Source organism: Myripristis murdjan, chromosome 8, assembly GCF_902150065.1.
Source record: "Myripristis murdjan chromosome 8, fMyrMur1.1, whole genome shotgun sequence".
Taxonomy (NCBI): Eukaryota; Metazoa; Chordata; class Actinopteri; order Holocentriformes; family Holocentridae; genus Myripristis; species Myripristis murdjan.
In genome coordinates, this window is record NC_043987.1 from 5,215,404 (window position 1) to 5,240,794 (window position 25,391).

At 41.6% G+C, this 25,391-nt stretch overlaps 1 protein-coding gene across 1 annotated transcript in view; it reads right to left on the reverse strand.

Moving 5' to 3' along the window:
* Nucleotides 1-1,193: 1,193 nt before the first annotated feature.
* The window catches only part of LOC115363046 (potassium voltage-gated channel subfamily C member 1-like), a 45,811-nt gene continuing 21,613 nt past the window's right edge, over nt 1,194-25,391 (reverse strand). The window contains exon 5 of the mRNA XM_030057120.1: nt 1,194-1,255. Within this exon, the coding sequence (XP_029912980.1) occupies nt 1,242-1,255 (14 nt within the window). The 3' untranslated portion in view covers nt 1,194-1,241. The remainder of the gene's footprint in view (nt 1,256-25,391) is intronic.

Sequence of the window (25,391 nt, forward strand, 5' to 3'; positions counted from 1 at the left end):
ATGCCATGCAGTTTTGCTACAAAGGAGCGGCAACAGCTGAGATGCAGGAGGGAGGAGGCGGGCGAAGGTATCGTGGGTTAAGAAACAGACGAGAAGAGGAAAAAGGAGAGTGAGAAAGAGAAAGAGGGTCCTCCTAAAGCCAGTTTCTTTTCACCTTTGGCCTCAATGTCCAAACACTCCCTCTCTTCGTCTACAGGTAGACCAAGTCGATGAGTTCGTACCTTCATCTGTCTTTGGGTTAATTCCATCAGAATTTGGCGATGGATCAATATCAAAAAGTCTCTGAAATGATCCACCGGCCAGTCAAACCTTGAAGTCCCAAGTTGTCGACTCCCATGTCAAATGGCTGATGTTTCTGATATGTATGTATAATAGACTTCAGGTCTTCTGCCGTGCTGGAGTCCCCACAGCAGATTTTTAGCAGCCCGATGCGAGACTGGATCAGACTCAGCGGCGGGAGCCTGCGGACATCAGGACAGATCAACCCTCACCTTGCATAGTGCTTTGGGTGTTAAAATTGTAGAACGCCCACCCTTTGAAATGAACAGCAGTATGAATGAGCGAGCAGCTTGAAATGTTTGCAGTGGTAATATAGTAAAACACAAAAATGTAACACTGAGCTCTGTCTTTGATGTTGCATTTTCCACGTTTTCAGTGTTGTCCTGTTCAAACTGAAACGGTTAAAGAAAAAAACTGACAGCCGAGAGGGAAGGAAATGTCAAACGAGCACTGGGGCTTCCAAAGCAAAGTCAGAAGATAAGGCCGTTTTGGCTTCATGAGGAACGTCCGTGCTGCCGTTTTGTTTTGCAGATGGAGTTACGAGTGCGGAATGAAATCAGCGTGTAAACGTTTTCACACCACTGGTTTGAGATGGCTTACATGTAATCCTATGTGTTCTCTCGGTTCTCCTCTACAAGGTCACACGTGAATGTGTTCTGTAGCCGCTGATGAAAGTCAATGCCAGAGCATTAAACAGTGACTTGCTTAACTTCCTTTCAGTCAGAAAAAAAGGAGGATACTGAGTGTAAAGCTGGAAAAAAAGCAGAGAAGATGTGGCAAAGACCGGAATCTCTCCTTCAACTCTGGTTCTTGTCTCTTGTCTCTACTTTTTTCTCTCTCTTTTCTCTCTCTCTCTCACTCTCTCCCATTTTCTACAGCAGATCCAGTTGGGTGCGCTGGATGAGCAGGGGTTTTTTTTGTTGTTGTTGTTGTTTTCCTCTTCTTGCAGAGAAAGGGGGATGTTAGAAACTCAACACTGGAGGGAAGAAAGAGGAGAGAAGAGAAGTTAATGGAGTTTCAACTGAAGATGCAATGACTCACAACCTTCAAGTGTCAGACCATGGAAAAGCATGAAAGATGCTTAGATGGAACCGAATATTTAATACTATATGTTGTAATTTAATAAGATCAGGCTTTTATTATTATTGATATTGGCTTCAACTGTGTTATTTGGCAAACATCTGATTTAGGTTTGCCAAGCTTAAGGAAATTCCTCATGAGGAGAAACATTATTATAATAGCAATCAACAATTTTAAAAAAAGTTTTACTTGTATTCAGTCATTCTGTTGTCAGGTCTGGTGCAGATCAAGGTTGGAGTCACGTCCCCGTTAATCAGGGCTGATTTGTACACCTTAAGTGATGATGATCGTGGGGTAAATCAGTGTGTCCTTTCTTTCTTTGTTTGTTCCAATTTCTTTAGTCTAATTTTGTTAAGAGTGGGGGACGGGGGGGTGGGGTCGAGGGCATCTTGTGTTGTCAAATAATTTTTGGCGTTTGGCTGCTGAGATGGCTGAATATGAGGGCAATTCGTAGGCACCAGTTTTACCCATTTGAGAATAAATCACTACATCGGAAACACAATAAGTAAAACAATGATCCACCCATCATGACAGCAAATTTAAATTTTAACAAATCAGACCATTTATTTCAATATCCACTTCCTCAGCGGAAAATGGACTAGCACCTTACCTAGATGGGGTAAATCACTGTTTACATGGGCTCAGTTCCTCAAAAGCATCTGTTTGGACTAAAATGACACGTTTGTTGCAACAAAGGAATACACTTACCACACTGGCGAGTAACATCTTAAATCCAATCACCATACAGTAAGAAAACCATTCAAATGTATTACTTTGTTACTTGTTATTCCACATAATGCACGTGGAGTAGCCTGGCACAGCCATTGTTTCCACTGTTCACAAGTGTGGGTGCTGTTGGGTTCAAACCTTTAGGACTAAAAATGGCAGCAATGGGCCTTTCCAAAAATATGTAGCAGGTGATGACATCAAACATATGTCTATCATTAGCCACATGACATATAACGTGGTATGCCAGCGTGTAATCATATTGATAAGCATACAGTGCATGCATATTAGCATGTTGGTACATGATTCTTGCCATTTTTGTAAGGAAAATCTCCATGGAGGTCTTGTTCTTCCTGTTTTCCAATTCACTGAACTGTAGCTTCTTGCTGTCGCCATCACCTAAGTTCTTCAAAAGATGCTGATTGGTTGGGCCGTTTTGTGGCTTCCAATCTAATGGAGCTCTCCAATGAACTTGAAACTCGGATAAATTGGACTCCCTACATGAAAAAGTGCAAACACCAGATAAGTTGGAACTCTGAGTCGGAAATACAGAGATTTGAAAGCTCTGAGTTTGCCAAGAGACCGAAATATGACATCTCAGCAAAACGGTGCACAACACAGTGAAAAATGAACTACCTCTTTCTCTGATGGTATTTTTATTTGAAAGCACTTTCACCTTCATTCTAGCCTTCTCTGTAGTCCTCACGATGGCACAGTGTTTTTTGATGAACAGACCTGGCTAGCACTCGCAATGAAGATGACTAGCTGTAGCTAGGCCAGCTAATGTTAGGGGCGCTCCTCATTGACTCTTGTTAACGAGTCATTTGCTGGCAGTGGACAGATCGATGGTTCTCTCTTTTTGCAGGCATCAGTTCTAATGGCACACATTCAGCATGTCGGGTGCAAGTTCAGAGGCAGAACATCTGATAGTCAATAGAAAGCTCAAAAACACTTTGGTTGGACGGTGGCCAGATGGTTTTGTGAGTTAAAGGAAAATGAACTCGCAAGAGCACTTGGCTGTGCCAGGTTACATGTGGACTATAACCCAGGAAACTCTGCGCACGGATCTGAAACGTCCCAGTGCAGCACAGCAATGCTGACAAATCAACCCGTCTGCACAACAGCTCAGTGTGTGTTCCTTTGACATCAAACAAAAAATCAATGATTCCAGAGATGCTTTTGACAAAGAGGCCTCACATGTTCAACCGTGATGAAATGTTCGACCTACATCCAATTCAAATGTTAAAATGAGATATGGCAGCCATTATAGAAAACTCTCCTCCCCTCACTGATACTGCACAATTTCCCAAATACTGCAACAGTGCAGCACAACTGTAGCGAACAAGTGGAAAGTGAGACTTCTAAAATGGCTGTGAGTGTCCCTAATGTAAACTGTAGTCAATATGAAATGGTCGGATGGAGGCTAAAGCAACTTAACACACCAAGGCAAGGAAATTATTGGCCGAAAACACCACCAAAGCAAACAAAAGAAACTACATCACAAAGCTCATCCAGCCCAGCTGACATGCAAGTACACCAAATATAGAGGATACACACGCACTTTTCTCTCTGTCTCTCATTTATTCACACACTGACGGCTGGCTTCTTGCACACACACGCACACACACACACACACGCCCACACACACACACACTGATACAATTTGCAGGTTTCAGTCCTTGGCGGCTGCTTAGTCCTCTGATGGAGAAAAACCTTTTGACTGCTAATTGAACAGTTGATGAGGCCAGAAAACATCGAGGTCACGAGCTCAATGAGAAATCGTGAAGAGGTCAAAGGTCGTACTGTAGTTGAAAACAGAGGTGAGAAGTCGTAGGACTGCAGCCAACCAGGATTTGGCCAAATCACAGACCAACAGCTGAGACAGCAGCATCTCAGTCGGTGTGTCCTGCACATGTACGGACCAGACCTGGGTCAAATATTAGTTGCAAATCATTCCCAGCATTTGTTTCATCGCACTTAAACCATCAGCTTTGGCACTGTTCAGGTACAATGTGGGTTGGTTTTCAATCCAAAAATTTAGCCGAATTGACTTTCAAATGCTGCCATTTTCTGAACAAACGGTGTGGAAGACCCCTCTTGCTCAGCACCTGAGAAGGATGAAACAAAACCACAGAAAGCATCTGCAAGTACTACTTCAGCCCAGGTGTGGTAGACACCAAGGCCACATGGAAGAGAAGGTATGACACACAAGAAAACACAGCGAGCCACACGGCACGACAAACACAGAACGAAAAACAAAATGTCACGGGAACACAGAGCCACGCACGGTGAGGGAACACAACACAGGAAGCGACAGGAACAACAGCGAGAACAACATTCTTACATGGTGAAGCGATTCGCTTCTTTCCTCCTCCTCCTCCTCCTCCTCATCATCATCACCACACTCTTTTCTTTCTTCCCCAAACTTTGCCTCCTCCATCTTATCCCTCCGATGCTCCTTTGTTGACAATCCACTCAAAACACAGAATTTAACAGCACACCTCTCTCCTCCAACCCATGTACAACACATCACTTCAGGTCTCTCAGTCTTTCTCTTTCATAAAAATGTCCATTCCTGTCTTCTTCCTTGGTGAAATCCATTGTATGGACATGTTTCAATATTTTGGCGCTCCTGTCTCCCCATATCAGTCATTTCCTTTTTTTTTTTTTTTTTTTTTTTTCTTTTTGGCGTGAATGATGTTGCATGTGGGTGGACGGTGTGTTTAAGGTCACACACAAAAGGGGGAGGCGGGGGCGGGTACAGATACTGAGTGCAGGTGGGAAAACAATGGACTGAAACACCTCAGAGGAGAAGACAAGAAGTACAGCGGGACACAGGGAGAAACATCGCATTTTTCAGGGTGAGAGAGACAAAAAAGAGGACATGGTATTAACAGGCACAAAAGGGAGAGGAAAGCGAAGTTTGTTTGTTTTTTCCCCAGATTACTCCCATCCTCATATGTACACAACAGAGCATTTTTTTAAGGAGTCATGGAAATCAGAAAACACACACAGAGGGGCAAGCGGGCGGAAAGAGAGACAGAGCAAGAGATACCTGAGTTGCAAATGGATGGACACGGCTGAAATGGTAAGAGAATAAGGGGCAGTACCTAAAGAGCATAAGCTACAAATACCATAAATTGAATTAAAACTCCTTTCATTTGGATTTTTGAAGGGCTCCTCTGCAATGCGATGTCTCACCAGTGACTGAATGCAACTTAGTGATGTTTTGGGGTTTAAAATAAAAGGCGTTTGGCCAGTGATAGAAGCTCAAATTCAGGATTGAGTTGATGTTCTCCATTCATTCATTTGCAAGAAAACTTGAAGATTGAAGTCATTCTGATTTTTTCAGGGAAGACTGCGTCAAACTGGTGCAGTATCACATTGCACGGGTATCCTTCTCTTGGATGCACAGGGACAAAGACACAACAGGCCAGGAGAAATGACAGGCTGACATGACTGATGTGGTGGGATACAAAAGACATGAGAGAAAGAGGGTAAGAAGATGAAGAAGTGGACACACAAAAAAAAAATGAAAACAATGACTGGTGAGGAAACATCTTGGGAGAAGGATCACATTCTTGCTGCAGGAATTCATATTGAAGGGCAATGATGGAAGAAGCTGGATTTGTTTTTTGTTTGTTTTTTTTTTTGTCATTTCTTTTCTTAGCGTTAGTTCACAGTTACTGCTTCTTTTTGCATATATCTGATAAGCGCGGGGCTTTCAGAACAGTTCTCTGTGAAAAGAGAAACAAAAGAAAGAAAACAAAATCATAAGCTAAGATTGTTAATAAGTTTCTCTTTTCATAAGTCTCTCAAGATCAATAAGAAAGCAGCTATACAAGACCTACTATAAAGGTAACCCCTCCCCATCCTGCAAAAATAAACTTTCCCGCCCCCACCCGCCCTGTTACAGTACCTAACTGGTCTCTTTCGACCAATAGCATCATAGCATTTTGGCATGCATAATGTCAGCCCCTCCCACCTCTTGCACCCAAAGAGGCGAAGATTTTTTTGTCCTGCATGCTGTCAGTGCATATGCATGTGTATAAACCCACACACAGTCATACACACTTTTTAGTAGGAGTCTAATTGTTATATACACATTCATTAAGCTTGAGACTAAAATCTTATCAAACCATGACTCCTCACATATGGGGAGCTTGTCATGTCATTTTCCTTATTGCTTGCAATGGAAACCCATGCAGATTCGTCTACAACGCAAACTTTACATATATACATCAAACACAAGCGACCAATCAGCAGCGGTCTTTGAGGAAACGTGGACACACAAACAAAATCAGACAGCTGGGTGATGAGAGAGGACCGGAGGATGTGGAGAGGAAGAAGAAGGTGGGTGACCAGACAGTCAGAAATGGCAGAAAGATGGTTTGGTAGAGGGGGCTGCAGTATATATATGTGTGTGTGTGTGTGGGAGTGTGTGTGTGTGTGTGTGTGTGTGAGTTCAACGAGTACAAGTTCCCTCAGAACAGCAGATTGCGAGCAGAATTCCACACTCAAAAACCCAGTGGATGAAACTACAAAACGATTCATTCACAAGTGAGTCGGGATTCAGTTTGGCTCCTGAACGGGACGGAGACAAACCGGAAACCGACTCCAGACCTGAGAGCACGGCTGAATCTGTGCAGGAAACAGAGAAACTCTGCACGACTGACAATCTGAGCACCACCCCATCAAAACACGAATACATACATTTCCCCCCCTTATCTCAGCCACTTTCAGCTGCTCTCTCCGTTTGATGCTCTCACCTCCCAACTATCCCATGATGCACATAAAAAAACTGAAATTATTCTGAAAAGCACACTTTTTATAACCCCTCCCCTTTTTTTCCCAAGGTTGAGCAGACAATTGGAGTGGTCTCAACTTTTATTTTTGTCCCTCTGCACCATCAAGAGGGCTTCATTAGTGTGAAAGAGACGATTGTTCTGCCTAAACAAAATTCAAAAGCTCGTATGTCATTTTGGGGAATCCAATGCAAATCAAAGGGAACAGCTTCCATACTGCTGTCATATGGGGGGGGGAGAAGGAGGGCGAGAGCAAGAGACGAGGAGAAAAGACTCAAAGCAGAGCTCCCAACACAGAATTACAATAATTAGGATAGGTACAACAATGGTGGTTCAGAAATGATAAGAATAACACAGCTGTTTTTGAGGAATCAGAATCCATAAAATCAAGAGGATATTAAAATAAAAAATAAAATTTAAATCTGAAAATGCTGAAATACAGAGAGATCTTACATCATCAACTGGTCACATATTGATTGCTCATGATATACATTAAAAAAAAAAAAATTGAATCAAACAGATCTTCCTTTTTATCTCTCTCTCATTCTCATCTGTACTTTTCACTTTCTTTCTTTCTTTCTTTCTTTCTTTCTTTCTTTCTTTTAGCCAATGGAAAGAAAGGAAGAAAGCAGGCATTTTCCGAGTTGGCATACATGCATCTTAGCACAGAGGTAGATGCAGGTCCACGCACATACACTCACCCACACACACACACACACACACACTCACACACATGCACACACACATACCTGTGAGCACACCCATCGCGTGTGCCGCAGATACACAAGTACAACATATCTCAACAGAAATACATCTATGCAAATACAGCAGTATATTTATCTACATTGCATATTTCTATTTTTGTATGTTGTCTTTGCTGTTTGTTTCTCTTCTACCAGTGAAGCGGGTGGCGTGTTGATGCTGCCGTCTCTTCTACCACGGACTGTCGCTCCAGTAGCCGTTCACGGTTCCTCCTGCTGACCAGCCGAGCCGCCGCCGAGGCGAAGAGGAGACGAAACGGAAAAAGAGGAGGAAGGACGGAGGGGGAAGAAGGGAGGGGAGGAGTTCAGAAGGGTCAAAAACAGGGAAGGAAAGACAAGCCAACAGGGAGAAAACCAAAAATGTTGGCATTGGCTGCTGAGTCACCTTGGAGTCAGTGCAAGTAGTTCATGACAGGAGCAGTGCATTGGTGGGAATGGCGGGGTGGAGAAAACCAAAGCTCTCGCTCTCTAGCTGAGATGCAATGTCAGTGTTTTACATCATCACAAGTCCCTACAAAATGACATTTAACTTCCTCGGTTTTACGGATTTCCTGTTGTAAAAGGACATTGGGGTGGGATTATAATGCAGGGAGGGATAACTCAAAGATAATGGATAAAAGACGGTAAAAGACAGTGGACGCTATGTCTACTTCTTGACATGATTAAAATACAACAGACCAAGCACATTAGTATAGCGAGCCATGAGGTTCAGTATGAACAGTGTTGTTGATGTGACCTATCAGCATCAGTGGGAAAATGTGAGAAACGTGACGTACCAGGGGAAATATTTTTATCAGCTGTATCTACAGGCAATATGAGACAGACTGTCCATATGCTGAGCAAAAATCATGTTGCTGTGATGAATAATTACTGGGAGAAAAACTGGGTTTTAGTTAACAACTTGAAAGGAGGCGTGTGTGAGGCTCATGTGAGGGCGGCCTCAAAGTCAAAATGCCAAACGTTCATTGATTTCCTACTTCCCATCCCACCAAAGTTAAGAATAAATAAATAATTGATTTAATTTTAATTAACTAATGTTGAAATTCCATTTACATTACTGAACTAATGTTGCATGATACTGTTAATGCATAGTTCACGGGATTGTTAACATTAAAGGACTAATGTTACCTGGTACTGTTAATGTTAATGAATCAATGGTACACGGTACGCTAAGGTTTTGTTTATGGTACCGTTAATGAACTAATTTTACACAGTACAGTAAATGTTTATAGTACCGTAAATGGTAATGAACAAATGTTACTTGGTAATGTTAATGTTAATGAAGTGACTGTACTGTTAATGTTTAGTTTACAGTCCTGCTGACATTAATGAACTGATGTCACACAGAATGTTAACGTGTACTGTTCAAATTCAGTTTACAGCACCGTTAACGTCCCTTGTTAATGTTACATGTCACAGTTAATGTTAATGAACTAATGTTACACTGTGTGTTAATGTTTAGTTTGCTGCAATGTTAGTGTTAATGAACTAATGTTATATGGTATCATTAAAGTTAGCTCAACAACCACTAATGGGTCCACTGCAGCAACAGTGGGTGGGGTGGATGAGATGGATCACTGTAGTTCACTGTCTTTGTTTTTATCCACCATCTTTGATTCAGTAGTATAATCCTGTGGGTCATCACGGATGGCGTATTTTTGATGGACGGACCATCAAAAATACGCGGTTTCCAGGAGGTAAAAAGTGATGGAAGTTCATTTCATGGGGACTCAAAGAACACAAAGCACCTTATTCCCTTAAACTGTAAGAATGAAATAAAACCCTGCCCCGATGAAGAAACGTGAAAAGAGGTGATCACGTCAGCCTTAAGGATGAAGCTGCTCTTTAGACGTTGCAGCTCAGCTGCAGATCGAGAATGAACATGAAAGAGGATGAAGAGGCGACGCGGAGCTGTAACGTGGTAAAACTTAGCGTGCCACACTTGAGCTGTCCTGTTTCCACGGCGACATCTAGACATTGGAGGTTTGGGGGAGGTCAAAGTTCACGGCAGGGAACAATATGTGTGTTGGCCTATGGGGTTTTCTTTCTTTCTTTTTTTTTTTTTTTATTTTTCAAGAGCTGCTCTCATCCGCTAAGATTACAGGAGGGTCATGCGCCTGCACGGGAGCGCTGCGATGGTGGCCTAGCAGCAGCAAGCTGCCCTCTGCTAACTCCTCATTGGACAGCCCTGATTGGACAAACTGTTTCTCAACATCCCATAATGCCTTACGGCCCCTAACAGAGAACCACTAACATCCAGACATTTTAACGCTTATTTCACAACTATCCAAGTTATAAAAATAGTGTTTCCTCAAGAATTCCTGCAGCTGGTTTGCTATACTTTTATTTCTAGGGCTTAATTCTTTGTTGTAGCTGTTAGTAAAGCGCTTGCTGATGTCTTCAGAGTCTGCAGGTTAGCAGAGTCTGTTGTTTAACACTGAAGCCTGAGGAGGAAGGAGGAGAAAGAGGAGGAGGGGACGCCTTTATACACTGCTACAAGATCAATAATGATAATGAATTATGGAGGTTAAGTTAAATGTGACGTACCTCCCTCTCTCCCCTCTCCCTGTATGCATATCTAAAGGGACACACTGAGAAGAGAAATGTCGGAGCATGTGAGCGTGTGTGCAAGGACGTTTGTGTGTCAGAGAGACTTTAAAACAATGACATGAGCGACATCAAAAAGGGGGGGGGGGGATCCTACCTATCGTCTACGGTCTACATGGCTCTTCATTTTTAAAGGTGCAGAGGTGCTACAGTTTTGGATATTTCCTTTTCAAAGATATGCTTTTCATTTATAAGTGTAAAAAACTAACCTTTTCTTTACTCTTCTATGTGTAGGTACACGTTACGCGTTTTCTCTTTTTGAGTTTCATGAGTAAGAACATGCAAGCTGCGGTTGGAGCGTACAGTATGTGTTTGCATTCGTGTATGTGTGTGCGCGTGTGTGTGTGCGTGAGACAAGCTATGCTTTTTGAGGCTTAATGTGTATTACAAAGAAGTCTCTTATACCTACTCTTAAGTATCACTCTTGAAGCATCGAAGTGCAAGTGCAGTTGATACACAGGCAAGAAGTAGCACAGGGAGGGAAACTAACTTAACTATCATATCAGTCTAACTATTAACCTAGACTCAGTCCCTGTTAGTAAGGCAGGTGTGTGTTTTTCTGTGTGTGTGTGTGTGTTTGTGTGTTATACTTGGGTGTACTACAGAAAGCAAGTACGGTTTGTTACGCCTAAGCAACTATCTGGGCTAAGTCAGCAAGGTTTCTCTATATTGCGTTTACTTAGCAGGACGCTCTTCTGACAGAACAGCACCCTTTAGTGCCTACAGCTGGAATAACTCGTATTCATCATGGTCATTATCATTAGAAAGACGTACGCAATGGTGACTGAATGACAGAAGTGCTGGGATGAATAAAATGCCTTCAAGACACACTGTCCGTGTTGATTCGGTTGGTTCTTTTGGTGCTTCTCTTTCACAGAAGAGATTCTTTTTGTATTTTTGTCACTGCTGTTGCTGCTGCTGCTGTTGTTGTTCTCGTTTCTCGGTCATTTCCCGGGTTACGTGAGGGTGGGAGGGCGCTTGTGATGCTACAAGATGGAGGGGATGGGCGAGTGGCATCGCCTGAGTCCCGGTGGCTCGAAGGGCTCGAAGGTGGAGTTGGTGATGGGGGTGAGACGCAGCGGGGCGCCCGTCATGCCCGAGATGTTATTGAGGCTGCGTGACTTCTCATAGCCCGTGGCTACGCGGAGAAGACACACACACAGGTTAGAGCGAGTCATGAAGGTGGTACCGACATGGTCGTCATGGTGATGGTGATGGTGATGGTGATAGCGGTGGAACAGCGAGGGTTGTGTTAGTACAAGGAAAATAATGCAAGCGGTTGTAATGTTATTGATCGACAAGTGAATGAAAAGTATGACATGTTGGTTTATGAAAAGGAAATGCAAATTTGCATGACAAACAGGGAGGTGTTATGAGTTAACAGCATTGTGCATCAGAAATTGCAAAGGTAAACCATTTGTTACATTTGTCACAAGCATTTGTAAATGAAACAAAGTAAAAAAAAAAAAAAATGAAATAAAAAATAAATCAAAGAAATATTTAAACAAAAAAAAAAAACAGCCCAAACCAAGTAAAACATTTTAGACCAAAGGAGGAAGTTGGATTGAGGACGGACAGACAGATGGACAGACAGACACAGAGACAGACAGACAGACGTGGACAGACAGAGACAGAGACAGGACAAAACAGGGATATGGGTTACGAAAAATCAGTCATCAGTTGGCTATTTGCCACAACATCATTTAGACACCTAGAGGTGGCGCTCTGCAACACCAACACAAACAGTGGCGTTGGGGGACCTGAGGGCCGCTCGTCCAGTCAATATGGACAAACAACACTTTTAATGCGGATATTGCTGTTTGCAAAAGAGCCTCGCGAAATCTTTAGGCATGTGAATAAAAGAGGATCATGGAGATTTTGCCAAGTAGCTCCTACCTATTCAACACTCACATTACCCAATCACAACTGTTACTCTTTTACATAACATCACTGAGCGCAGTATAGGTACCTCTGAGTTTAGAGGAGATCATAACCCAACAGGGCGACTAATGAAGAAAAGCAACAACTTTGCAGAATATGATTTCAAGCAAACACATTAAGCTGCAGATAGCAGTGTATTTCAGCATGTAAGCTACTGTTAGCCAGATACCAAGAGACTGTTTTCACAGCAGCCATTTTGGGGCAGGGTAAACACAGGCATGACTAACGACTGGAATGAACTGCACCTTAAGGATGATTCATGTCATTACATGATGACATCATTTTGTTTACCCTGCTACTTCATGTAAAAAATGGAAGTGGTGAAAAAGGCCTACTATGCTCTCAGTGTTATCACAGTGTTGTTAAAACAGAGGTGACTGGGATGACTTCAGTGCTCGCTGGTGAGCGGTGAGTATTGAATCGAGGATCTGGAGATAGGGATCTACTTCGCAAAATCTCCATGTGCAAAAAAAATTTCGAAACTTGAGCGAGCCAACTTTGTCCATATTGACAGGATTATCTGCTCCATGGTTCCCAAAAGCACATTAACGCACTTTGCTCCAAAACAAGTCAGTACAACCACTGTTGTGCATAATGTTTTTTTTTTTTTTTTTTTTTTTTTTACTTAGGAAACTCAGAGACTCAGATGGGTAAATCATCTGGAGCTGAGCACACAGTCGGGGCGAGAAGTACACACAATATTGCTCTAATACACAGCTTATACATTCAAAAGATGATTTTTGATCTCAGATTCCAGGTGTTTTAGCCAGACAGTACAGTAGAGACCTCAGGCTGCTGTTAAACAGGGAGACAGTCAGTTAGACAGGCAGACAGGAGGACTGCAGTCTTGAACTACTACCACAGTGTGGGCCCAGTGAAGGAGGTCAGGCTCATGCTGCTGTCGGTACAAAACCACCTCTGCTGCGTTCACCAGGCAGGGTCAGACTCAGCAGCTCTCTGCTCGTTGAGAGAGTACAGAAATGCAATTTGAAACCGCCGATGTTTGTTTGAATAATCACGTTTCACCGTATATTTGTGTGTGTTCACTAAACTGACAGCTTCACAGGGCCCAGCGGTGTTTGACTGCCTTCCCATCCACATTCACTCCCTCTCATTTCTCCTCCGCCCACCCTTCTGGAGACACATCCTTCTTTCATTCCTTATTTCCTTTTTCCGTACGAAACACAGCAGAACATCTTTTTACGCTTAGCCAAATTTTGGTCACTGCCCTGATTAGCATGAGCATCCCTTGTAGCCTAACAAAGACTGAATTTCCTTTTTTTTTTTTTTTTTTTTTTTTTGGAAACTGGCCTGCTATTCCAGTCAGACTGTAATTTGGTACAACATTCACAAGAATCTTTAGTGCTTCTTTTCATGCACCCAGTAGTGATGGCTACACAGTGAAAAGCATCACTATCTCTGCATTAAACAACTCTCTGAAACTTTTTTGAGTTTGCACATTCCCATTTAATTCCCTAGTATTCCCCAAAAGACATAAAATTTGTTCACATATATTCTTTGGAGGTATTTTTAAAAGGCCATTATATCTTAAAGTTCGGCTATACTCGGTGAATAAAACTGTAAATGTAAATAATTTTGTATCAAAATGTAATCTAGATGTAAATGCAGGTAGTGGGAATTTCAACAGATGTGAGTCTCAAAGTTTACCCAGGCTTTTTGAGAAACAGTCTGCACCTGACATTGCAAACTCAGCCACTGTCAAGTAAAACCCCTCGCTGATACGTGTAGGAAAAATTAAAAAAAAAAAAAAAAAAATTTAGCAAGCGAGCAGGAGAAAAAATGATTTCCACTTTACTTTGTGCAAGTGCAAGAGTGGTTCACTGTCTTGTTTTTTTGGCTTTAACTTTATTGGGCTGTGTGAAGTGAAAGTGGATTGCTGGAGGCTACCGTGGAATGAGATTGCCGTTTTACTAGCTGGAAGTCTCACTAAAGGGGTCACAGGTCATCTGGGGTCGGGCTGTCGAGTTCATGTTGATCACTGTAAATCAACATTACTGCCTTCATTTCTCCCCTTTCACCTGCGTCCATGTTGTGTTTGCCAGTTTGTGTCCTCCCTCGAGTGAACATTGAGTGGGATTCAGTCGGGGAGGCAGACTGTTGCCAGTGAAGGGAACCCGCAGGAGTGAATGACGTTGGGAAGTCAGTCAGGCAGCCGAGTAAGAAAGGTTTCCTAAAACCATCTCAGCAATGCTATTCTGTTTTCCCTATTGAATTACTATGGGATACATTTGATGTTTCCTTTCCCATTGAATTATAGTGGGACAAGGATTAATAATAATAGTATTTTTTACCTCTAAGACTGAGATTTTTATTGCTGCAAACGTCATCATCCTATGGATCTACAATGGAAAGAGGCCTCATTGCTAAGGTGTTTTCAGGAAACGCAGTTCAACACACACCATCCATCACAAACAAGGGAATAAATGATTGGATGTTTTAACAATAGGAATACTGATGTGGGACCCCGTTCTGTGTTTTAGGAGTAGAAAGGATTAGCCGCAGACACCGCCATTAAACAGCAAGAGGAGAGGGAGCACTCTTAAAAAGGTTATGCCATTTTTGACATGTAGTACCCATAGGTATAGTTTAGGACAACAGCTTGAGTTAGTAAAATGTGATATTGGATTTTTTTTTTTTTTTTAATACAAGAAACAACGCTGACAAACAAAGGTTTGGTAATGACAGATCCTTTCTGAGAGGTCCCCCAAGTAACACACACACACACACAGACATCATCACAGTAACATGTCCGGGGTGAAGCTGCCCTTAATCACTGACCAGAGCTGTGTTTTCACACCTCCATTGCTAAACTTGAAGGACAATACCAGCATTTTTCACATGTGGGTTTTTTTTTTTTTTTTTTTTTTTTTTTGCCATTGGTGCTGTTCCACCCTCAGAAAGTCTTACATGGTCATGTGACATCAATCTGTGACGTCAAGTGCGTTCCAGTGAGTGAGCCAAGTGTTGTCATTTATATTTTGATCATCGCCCTTTCCCCTCAATCTGCCTGCTTCTACTTCACTTTGTGATTTCCAACATTTCCCAAAATGCCTTTCAAAAACCTAAGGGGGACCTAAACTGAGGCTTTCCTGAATACCATTGTCCGGGCTGCAGAGCTTCAAGAAAGAAGAGCTTCAGAAACACAACACTATAAAAAATGTCAGAGCTGGGGGGGTGGAATAGGTTAAGCAGACCAACATCTCACCGCTGTACAAAACGACGAGTAAAACAACCTTTGCTGTTTCTTCACTCAGCAGACTATATTGCCAAATCTTTGCAGGTTTTTAGTATGTGTGTGTGTTAGTAGAAATTTAGAATTGTACTGTTTTGTATTTTGTTTGTATATAATTCAAGATTATGCTAACAAAATGCAGTTCGTCTTAATCCCAGCTCTGGCCCGGTGAGAACATTGGTTGGAAGAAGTTTCCAATGGTTGTTACACCCTCACTGAAAATGTAATACGGTATATTTAGTGGCTGCATATTGGTTATTAGTGGACAAACTGATCTCTCTGAGTCCTCCTACAATGGATTTCTCCCTGTGCGACTTGAACAGAAAATGGCCAGCTGATAAATGAGCCCTTGTTCTTTGATTCTGAGACTGACTCCAAACTTTTAATGATGCTGGTGCAGCAAGCAAGAAAAAATCTCTTTTACTCATAATTGTACTGTACATAAAAAATATCTCAGCGTCATCATGCTACACATTTGGCCAGTTGTCCACTGACAAAGTAAAATACAGCACCAAACAGCAACATGGACCCAAGAATACAAAATACCACCCCAACAGCTGTATTTAAAGGGTGAATGTGTCAAAGTGTGGATTTAGAAATAATCAAAAAAAAAAAAAAGGTCTTGGGCATCTGATGTTGTGTTCAGGCACATATAAGCAGTCTAAGAGGCCAGAGATTTAACTGAAACCTGATCATTTTTTAAAAGGCACACACTGAAGCAGGGACTCTACAGACTATACTGGAAATGACATGGAATAAGCATGAAATTTGGTGATGCATCACGTCAGATTGACTTGACTCACTGGTAAATTACATGGTTCATTATTTTTTTTGTCAGCTGAGGCTACGCAGTCCTTCTACTTGGACTGAAATTTTGCATGGTGCACCTTTAAATATCCAGAGAGCTCATGTCAGAGCTGCTGTAACCTGATATCTGTCTTTAGCACCCACATGTAAAAACCCTCATGTTGTCCTTTAACAATTAGTATTATTAGCTTGCAAGTGTGACAGAAAGGCTTTAAAGGGCATCTTTACCTTGCACCATCATCACAACGACCACGACAATAAACAACAAAATCGATAGCTACATAACAAACCAACACACGATACACCTGGGTTTTTAATTACTCATCAACGTCTTTCAGGGTGAATTTGCCCTTGTGGGCTGAATCTGGGATCAGTTTCAGCTCTGCACACACTAAATTTGGATGTGGCATACGGAGGAAATGAAGCAGTGATCTGAGACCAGCATCCAAGGGCAAACTGAGCCAGAGCTACCTTGCGACACTTCCTGCTTCCTGTCTGTCTAGAAGTGGATTGGTTGAGAGGTCAGTTCAGGCTGCGATTCACAGGAAATGTAGATACGTAACCCCAGTGGCAACACAACTGACAGGTGCTGACTTATCCTTCACTGATTTCTTTTTTTGTCCCTTGGCTGAGACTTTAAGATGCATGTGCTGCTGTTGTTTTCATCTGGAACTGAGCAATCCAAAGTTAGCACTTTGACATTTGAAATGGCCCTTTATATACATTTTTTTAAATCCATTTATTCATCCATTTATTTGTTTGTTTTTTTTCCTGGAGACTTTTTTTCATATTGGATGAAAAATGTTTCCATGGTCGCTCATGGTTGTTCATTGTTGCCTCACTGAAACCGTGCTGTAAGGCCCAGCTGTCCTCAAGCTCTTGAAGAGTGATGAAATATCAAAATGTCAAAGCATTTCTTCATGGATCAAGGTCCACTGAGTGTACCGGAAAAGCAAGTTGAAGCTGTTTTTGTTGGATGTAACTGCACAAATTAATGCTGTCAGCTACTGATAATGTCTTTATTGAAACGACTTTGGATTACATAAATGAAACCAGACCAACTTCAGATCACTGTCAGGATTTACACTAGCAACCGCAACGCTAGCTCACTTTATCTTGTCTAAAAAAGCAGTCACGACAAATAAATGAATACCCTGTGCAGTAAGCAAGTGTTCAGGTTGTATTCAAACCACCCACTTTATGAAAGTTGTGGAAGAAATACAAGCTTTAATACCACGTCTGGGAAAGATTTTTGTAATTGTTTGGTGTGCATTGAAAAAGGGACGAGCCAGTTCTCAACCCAGCTGGTTGAAACTGCAGCTCACTCCCGAAAGCAGCTCTTTGCTTTCACTTGTTGTCACAGCAACTCATGAAAGCACTTGTGTGGTCTTTTTTTTTCAACTGGGGTTGCAAAATCACGCAACTGAAAATCCATTAAAAAAAAAAAAAAAAAACGAATCATTTGGAAGTAAAAACATAGAATATCAAAAGCACTTTTTGGCTTCAGTGTTCAACCACAGTCTCATTGGCCAGAACCTGGACTTCAACTCATGCCTGTGATTTAAATAGTGCAACACAGTGCTGCACAACGCAGTATAATAAAGTGTAATATAGTATCCGTTGGCATCTCTGGTGGTAGTTTTAATTACACACAGTACATCAGCCAATGAGAATCTCTCAGTCAGCTACCGCTTAAAACTCAGGAGGCATTCTGGGTACTGGATACCATAGCGACAGATCTGGGTCACTATGTTCTGAGGACCTGGCTATTCATCGTGCTGTTTGTGTGTGCATGTGCACGTGCGTGTGTGTGTGTGTGTGTCTTATAATTGAAGAGTGTCAAAGCCTCTACTCGTAATCTATCCATGGAGAGTTGAATCGAGGGCAGCTGAACGTGTTTGTAGATTCCTGAAGACGTTTCACTTCCCATCCAGGACGCCTCTTCACTTCTGACAGAGTGGCGGGGAGTCCCAGGTGTTTGACCTGTGTGGGACGGTCCAGGCCACTGAGCCAAGCCGTCCCACACAGGTTAAATACCTGGGAATCTACAAAGACGCCCAGCTGCCCTCCATTCAACTCTCCTTGGATAGCCATGACCTGGATGACTAATAATCTTCACAGATGCTCATAAAGTATCCGTTTGCAAATGTGTGTGTTCTGCATGTGTAAGTACAGTGTGTGTGTGTATGCGAGCTGCGATGCTAGCGTGCAGCTCTGAAATTCATGAAAAATGTCTGTGTGGCTCCGGCTGCGTACATGCTGCGTGTGTGTCTGTGCGCACATGCTGCAGTGTTTATTGTGTAACAGCATGCATTCTTCTCTATTTAAATAATTGTGTTTGCAACGTCAAGCCTTGTAACCGAGGCAATCAATCGGCAGCGCTGCGGCTCTTAGCAGATTGGGAGCGCGCTCAGTGGCGGTGCGGCAGGATTAGATTTATTGGGATCAATAACTGACAGCCGTGTGATTCGTGTCTTACAGTAATAACATGTTAGTCAGCTCCGGGCAGCGGAGACGCCATTATAGGAATCTGTAATCCTCATCAACACTCCTCTCATGCTCTCAGAGGATTTTTTATGACTGCAGATGCAGATGCAGGTCGGGAAGACTACACTCATCATCAGTGAAGTTATCAGGCTAATGTGATTTCCGATCTGCACATCTATTTCTGGATACTGGATATTCTTCTTTGGCTTTCTTGCTTCACAGCAGCGGTTCTGAATCTGGGGGTCAGGACCCCCAGGAATCAGGTGCAAGATAATTGTGGGAGGTTGGGACTCATGATTTATGGCAGAGGAAATTATTATGTCTTTTTTTTTATGAAATCCTGAATCAGCTTCTATAGCCCTGCTTTGATAATCAAATGAAACCACCTGAACAAGGAAAAATATAATACGTAGTAGTATAATACAGTAGACCCTAGTAGGTATCGCTTCATTTTAATGGGTCACGAGCCAGAGAAGCTTGAGAGCAGCAGCTTTCTGTGGTAGCAGAGAGAGACAGGAGAGAGAGAGAGAGAGAGACATGAGATGAGGTTAGATTTGAGCTCGTCTCACTTCTTATGTTTACTACTTTGCCGCGCTGCTGCTCCTCAAAGGAAGAGGCTGTTTTGGAATATTTGATGGCCTCTTAGGTCATTTTATCTCATGTTCATGCAGTGTGATCCGGCAGCTTCAAGAACTGAACCAGCCGCGGTGACTGAGCTGCTTTGATCATTTATGTTTTCAGTTGTATTTGCGATAAATATAAGGTGATGCGGCTACTGTGTACCCAGAATGCCCTCCGCTGAATAAAACGCGGGAACACGCCAAGCAGAATGCAGTTTACGATGGGAGAGAGAGAGAGAGAGAAAGAGAGAATAAGAGAGGGCAAAAGTATAAATATAATTCAGTAGAAAGCTGAATTCTGTCCCGCACACAAGCACGCACACGCACACATGCACACACGCGCGCGCACACACACACACACACACACACACAAACAAACAAGATCCAAGTTAAAAAAAAAAAAAAAAAAAAAGCATGCTGCAGCTCTTACCAGCATATTTTATCATATCTAATGCCTAAACCACACAGATATGGTATCATCCGATGGACACACTAACTTGTTCTTTTCAACTGTATATTTAATATAAAAATGAGATGTAATGTAAGAAAACTGTTACTGAAACAAGCAAATGAAATGTAAATCTTCAAATGAATTACAGTTTTTTTTTTCAATGTGCTAAATTTCCATTTCAAATAAGCAGGTTTGACAGATTATATGTTTATCTTCCTCTCAAATAGAGACTGTCCCTTCTGCATCCCGGCTCGGCTCTGATGTTTGAACATTTCTTTTCATGGCACTTCCCTCTTTGCATGAACCCTGCAGCGTCTCAGGAATATTGCCAGTTCTCAGCGTGACACTCTGTGCTGTGGGTTGCTTGATGTGTTCTAGCGTGGTGATCTAGCTGATGAATCTGGGAGACTCTGAAAAGAGCTCTGCCTCAGTGACTATAATGGAAATCCAAAATGTGGAATATTAACATTAAACGTGGATTTATCCGTTTTCGCCAGAGTGACCTGAAACAAGCGCTGCAGCAGAGGAAGTGTAACGTGTCCTCCTATCATGTGTCATCTATTGCTCTCACTTTGTGGAAAACAGGCAGTTTGCTGCATGTGACCTTTCTCAATTAAAACGGGGCACGATTACATATCGTATACCCGACACAGCCAATAACAAACAGATAGGCTAACCACTGAGCCAGTTATTGCCTTGCAAGTACATTGCTTATACTGTATGTGTCGTCCATTTTACAGTATTTCTCACTATTTATTTCTATGGCATTTGTGCAGCAGGATGCAGTGCTGAAGCTGACAAAGCGGTGGCAGGTTTCAACTTGGCTCAGAGCAAAGCCAGCAGTCAAGCAGGGTCACCGCTGTCAGCCTAAAGCCCTTAGACACTGCATCGCAAACCGGAATGGCGAGAAATAGGAGGTAGCCGCAAAGTGAACATGCTAGCTGTGCACACACTCAAGGGTTGCCATCTAAAACCACGTTTGTTTCGATTGTTAAATGCATTTTTCTTAGCCTGTCATAAGGTGAGCCATGCTGATTCTGCATGTTCAGAATGGTAAAAAATGGTAAAAATACGTAACTTAACAGTGACTGTGTGTCCACATTAAACTGGGTAAATCGGAAATAGTATATTCGTTTCTTTTGTGTTCTGTCCACACTAACAGCTTTATTTCTCACAGATGGCGATGTAAGCAGTGCCGCCGGGTTAACACATCAGTGTGGATGTGATGCTGATTTGTAGATCTGTGAGCCGGCTCTCTTCCCTGACACTCTGAAGCTGCAGTACAGTAGCTACAGCATGGTAGGCTGAGGGAAGTTTGTCTGAGGAAGTGTGCATCTACACAAAATCTGACTCGCCCTGAAGTAGTGATGCCCCTTGGTTGTTTGGTTCACCCCAAACAAATTTTTAGCTGTATTTTAAGACTGTAAAATTCTGTTTTCCCAGTCCTGCAGTGTGAGACCAGGGTAGGTAACTTTACCCAATTCAGAGGGGCGATTTTGAGACAATCCACTCTCTGTGTTTGAAGATGTCATGTTAGTGTGACTGGGGTCAAAACAGAGCCAATAAATAAATGAAAAAACATGTATTTTCAAATTTACCAAGCGTAGTGTGGACACAGACTAAGACTGGCAGTATCCTCGGTAAGTCAGCTGCATTCCAAACAATACCCAGATGGCCAGCGTATATCTGCAGTAGTTTTGTTTCCAAAAACCAAAAATCAAAAAGGTAAATCTAGGTGATTCTTTTTTTTTTTAGTTCAACTAAGTACACCTGAATTATGGAAATGAAAATGCACAGTTTGAAGAGGGATATTTAAAACAACTAAAGCACAAAAAAGGAGATGTAAGATAAAATTAGGAAAATCTGATTTTCCTACATTGTGAAAAGGTGATAACGTTCCATGCCAGATAAATCCATGCAGTCTATTTACTGGCAGACAATTAGTTGTAAATTCTGTAATAAGGCTAGGGAGGTATATTGCTTATTCGCTGCTTAAATGACATCAGTTGCAAAGGCGGTTTGGTTTATAACTTGCAGAGTTTACCTTTTAAAAATACATTCACGTTTTCAATGCTGAAATGTTTAAAAGGCAAGTTGCACAAGCAGATAATAGTGCAAAACTGTATTGTAAAGTTCTTTAGTATATGTAACAAATCTAGGTGCTTTATTCTGAAGCTTCCTTGCAAACTTATTATACTTGGCAATAATGTCATGTGAAATGTGATTTTGAGAAAGGCCGGCAGGAGGGAGTATAAAGCACTGTACAGCAGTGCAGCCAAGCGTCAACTCTGGTCCATGACCATCATTTATTTTATTATTTAACCACAGCTTTTAAAATCATGTTCAAAGAATAATTTTAAAAGTAACCTGTGTTGTTGAAAACAGGCCTCAGAGAGAGAAAGTACTAGTTAGATAGATATACATTTACTATACATTTATGTAACAATGATATAAAGAAGCAGAATCTATTTCTGTACTTTTTTTTTTTTTTTTTTGCTTGCTTACCTATATAAAGAGTTAACAAACGTAATCTCTGCAGCTAGTGGACTCTGTAAGGCCAGACGTAAATGAAAAGCCGCATTGTTAAATTAAGTAGATAAGGCATTTTTGTATTTAGTGTTTCCATCTTCACATACATAAAAAAAATCTACAAAGGATCCGGTAAGAAAAGGGCACCAAGCCACATTTAACAACAATACCAAGAATAAAAATATTAAATCTAAATATTAAAAAGGTAGTTCAGCTAAATAAGAATTCTTTTTGAGTCTTGTCTTTTTTTAAATGTGTATTTAAATGTGACTCGGTGCCCACTAGAAACACAAACTACACATTATGATTTAAAAAAAAAAAAAAAAAAGTGTCATTATCTTTGGAAAAAATTGTTTTGTTACTTTTCAACACATATAGCAGGTGAATAAAACATACTGCATTTACTGTGAGTAACACTGGCTGTGTTGACAAGTGACAAAAGTGTGCTGTCCCAAACTAGACATGAGCTGGAAGTTTTTCTTTTAAAGAGTGTAGGAATACACTGAAGCTCAACATTTAAAGGCATAATTTGGCTTGCACAGGTTGGAGTTTTAGTTATATAAATATTATAACATATAACATTATAATATAGAAATAGGCAGAAATAATCTCCATGGGAGAGGGGGGCTAATATTATGTAGCCTAGTGCTCTTATACTAACTGGAAAAAATACTGTTATCTAGCTCTCTTATTAGCTTAGTTGACCTTCCTAGTCCAAACCAGCCATGCTAGCCTATATTAAAGTAGTTCCCTAATAGCATCATTAATGTTATAATCATGAAAGAATGGAGAAGCTATTGATACTCATGATTTTTAGTTATATTTTAACTATAGTTCCTTCCTTGCCATTCACGTTTGCTGGTTAACACAATTAGCTGCTTATGAGATTTTGGTAATTTTGCTCGGCAACTTCTGCTGCGGTTCTTTGGCCTCACACTTTAACTCAACCAGTGAGATGATTTCTGCCTACAGAGCGGCTCGGCCTCCACTAAAAAATAATCTGTCTGGTTTGCACCTGTAACAATGCCTCGAAGCCAGTGCAGAAAGCCATTTTTGTTCCCTTGTGCAAGTGTGGCCGATTGAAGCGCCTGCAGCGGCGAAGCTGTCTGCTGTGCTGGTTGTACATACCTCTGATCTGTCAGACTTTAGTAACACAACGCAGGGGGAGGGACTGGGGAGGGTAGCCTGAGGATGGATGGACATACACCAGTGTTAGAATGAGATGAGGAGACATGGGGATGGGGGAGGAAGAGGAAAGAGGAGGGAGGAGGAGGAGGACGGGGGGAAGAGGAATGAGGAAGGATGGGGAAAGGAGTGGGAGGAAGAGGAAGAGGAAGAGGAAGAGGAGGGAGTGACTGTGCCTTCACACTACAAGCCACTTGTGCAACCAGTGAATAACAGAAAAATTTCAGATACTTCAAGGCCTTGTTTGTGTTAGAAAAAGAAAAAGGGCACCAGAAAACTGAGTGCCTAGGGATATGACTACGTTTAATCAAGTACAAGATTAAAGTTTATGATGGACTATAAGTGACAGTATTGCCAATTCCATTTATATCTTTTTGTTGAACTACACATTTTATGGTAAATTTTATTTGACTAACATCCCAACTCAATGAAATATTAGGTACCATAAAGAGTCTAGCAATGCCGCTGTCACATTTTATATCTGCATTAAATGAAACTGATGATTACATGGTGAAAAGAACAGCCTTATAACGCTGTTAAATATATTTCACTATTTTGAGGCCTAAAATGTACATAATTTAGCACTTTTTTCAATCATTTTCACATATATATATATATATATATATATATATATATATATAATTACATATTTAGCGATTAGGCAGCCACCTGTATGTGGTTGCTAGGAGTGTGAACACAGTCAGTGTCCTGCAAAAACCCCATATTTCCAAACAAACAAAAACGCAGGTTTAATTCATCACTGCCTAGCATGTTTTTTTTATGTATTTTCTTAAACCAAATAATGTGACCTGGTACAAGGGATGTGAGGCAAGCCTTTCTAAAGCACTAAAAATATATGGATGATTTGCCAAAATAATGGTATTTTATCATACCCAGCTAATATATATTCCAAAATTGAGTTTTACTTCCATGCCAGAGTTAATTTTGGATAAAAAACAATAAATGACTTTGTCACTTTTTATCAAATGGTGGGTATCTCATTTTGAACTGACACTGGATTAATGAGGCTTTCACAGGAGAACATGTGAGGGGCAGGGAGGGCTGGGAGTCCACGAGGAGAACAGAGAGGGAAGGTGAAGGGAAAAGGAGGGAGGACAGGAGGTGGGGAGGAGGAGGGGGGTGTGGTTTAGGTTGAGGAAATGACCAGGGCAAATATTATCCCAACAACAAATCTACATGTAGAGAGCATTGCTGATCTTTAGATACTGAATTATTTGAGGGAATGCAACATACTTCAGTGGCTCATATCAATGTTTGCTCACAAATGAATGGAAACCTGTTACACGTTGTACTTTGAAACCACATGTAGTTATGTTATCAAGAATTAATATTTGCATCAAACACAGACATTTGCAGATGTAACATGACAATACCGACACACTGAACTGTAGCTACAAAGGTGAGAAAATACATACATACACACAGAGAGCAAGTGTATGTATGTGACATAGCTCCTTCACAACGGAAAAGTGGCAAAGGAAGAGAAGAGAAGAGAAGAGAAGAGAAGAGAAGAGAAGAGAAGAGAAGAGAAGAGAAGAGAAGAGGCAGGATCAGGAGGTCACACACACATACACACACACGTACACACAGTTAATGTATCAGAAGAGAAAGGTGGAACAGTAAAGAAGACAAAGGAGGGGATAAGATGACAGTGACAGTGGGCATTACTGAGATGAAACCAGAGAGAGAAATGAAAGGAGAGAAAGGAGACACAGTGAGAAGCTGTGAAGAACACGTCTGAGAACAGGGGAGAGAAGTGCGCTGGTTAAAACAGCGGCCGCCTCACTGCTATGTCACATGAACACAGCCACACGGGAGGAAACACAGTATGAGGACACA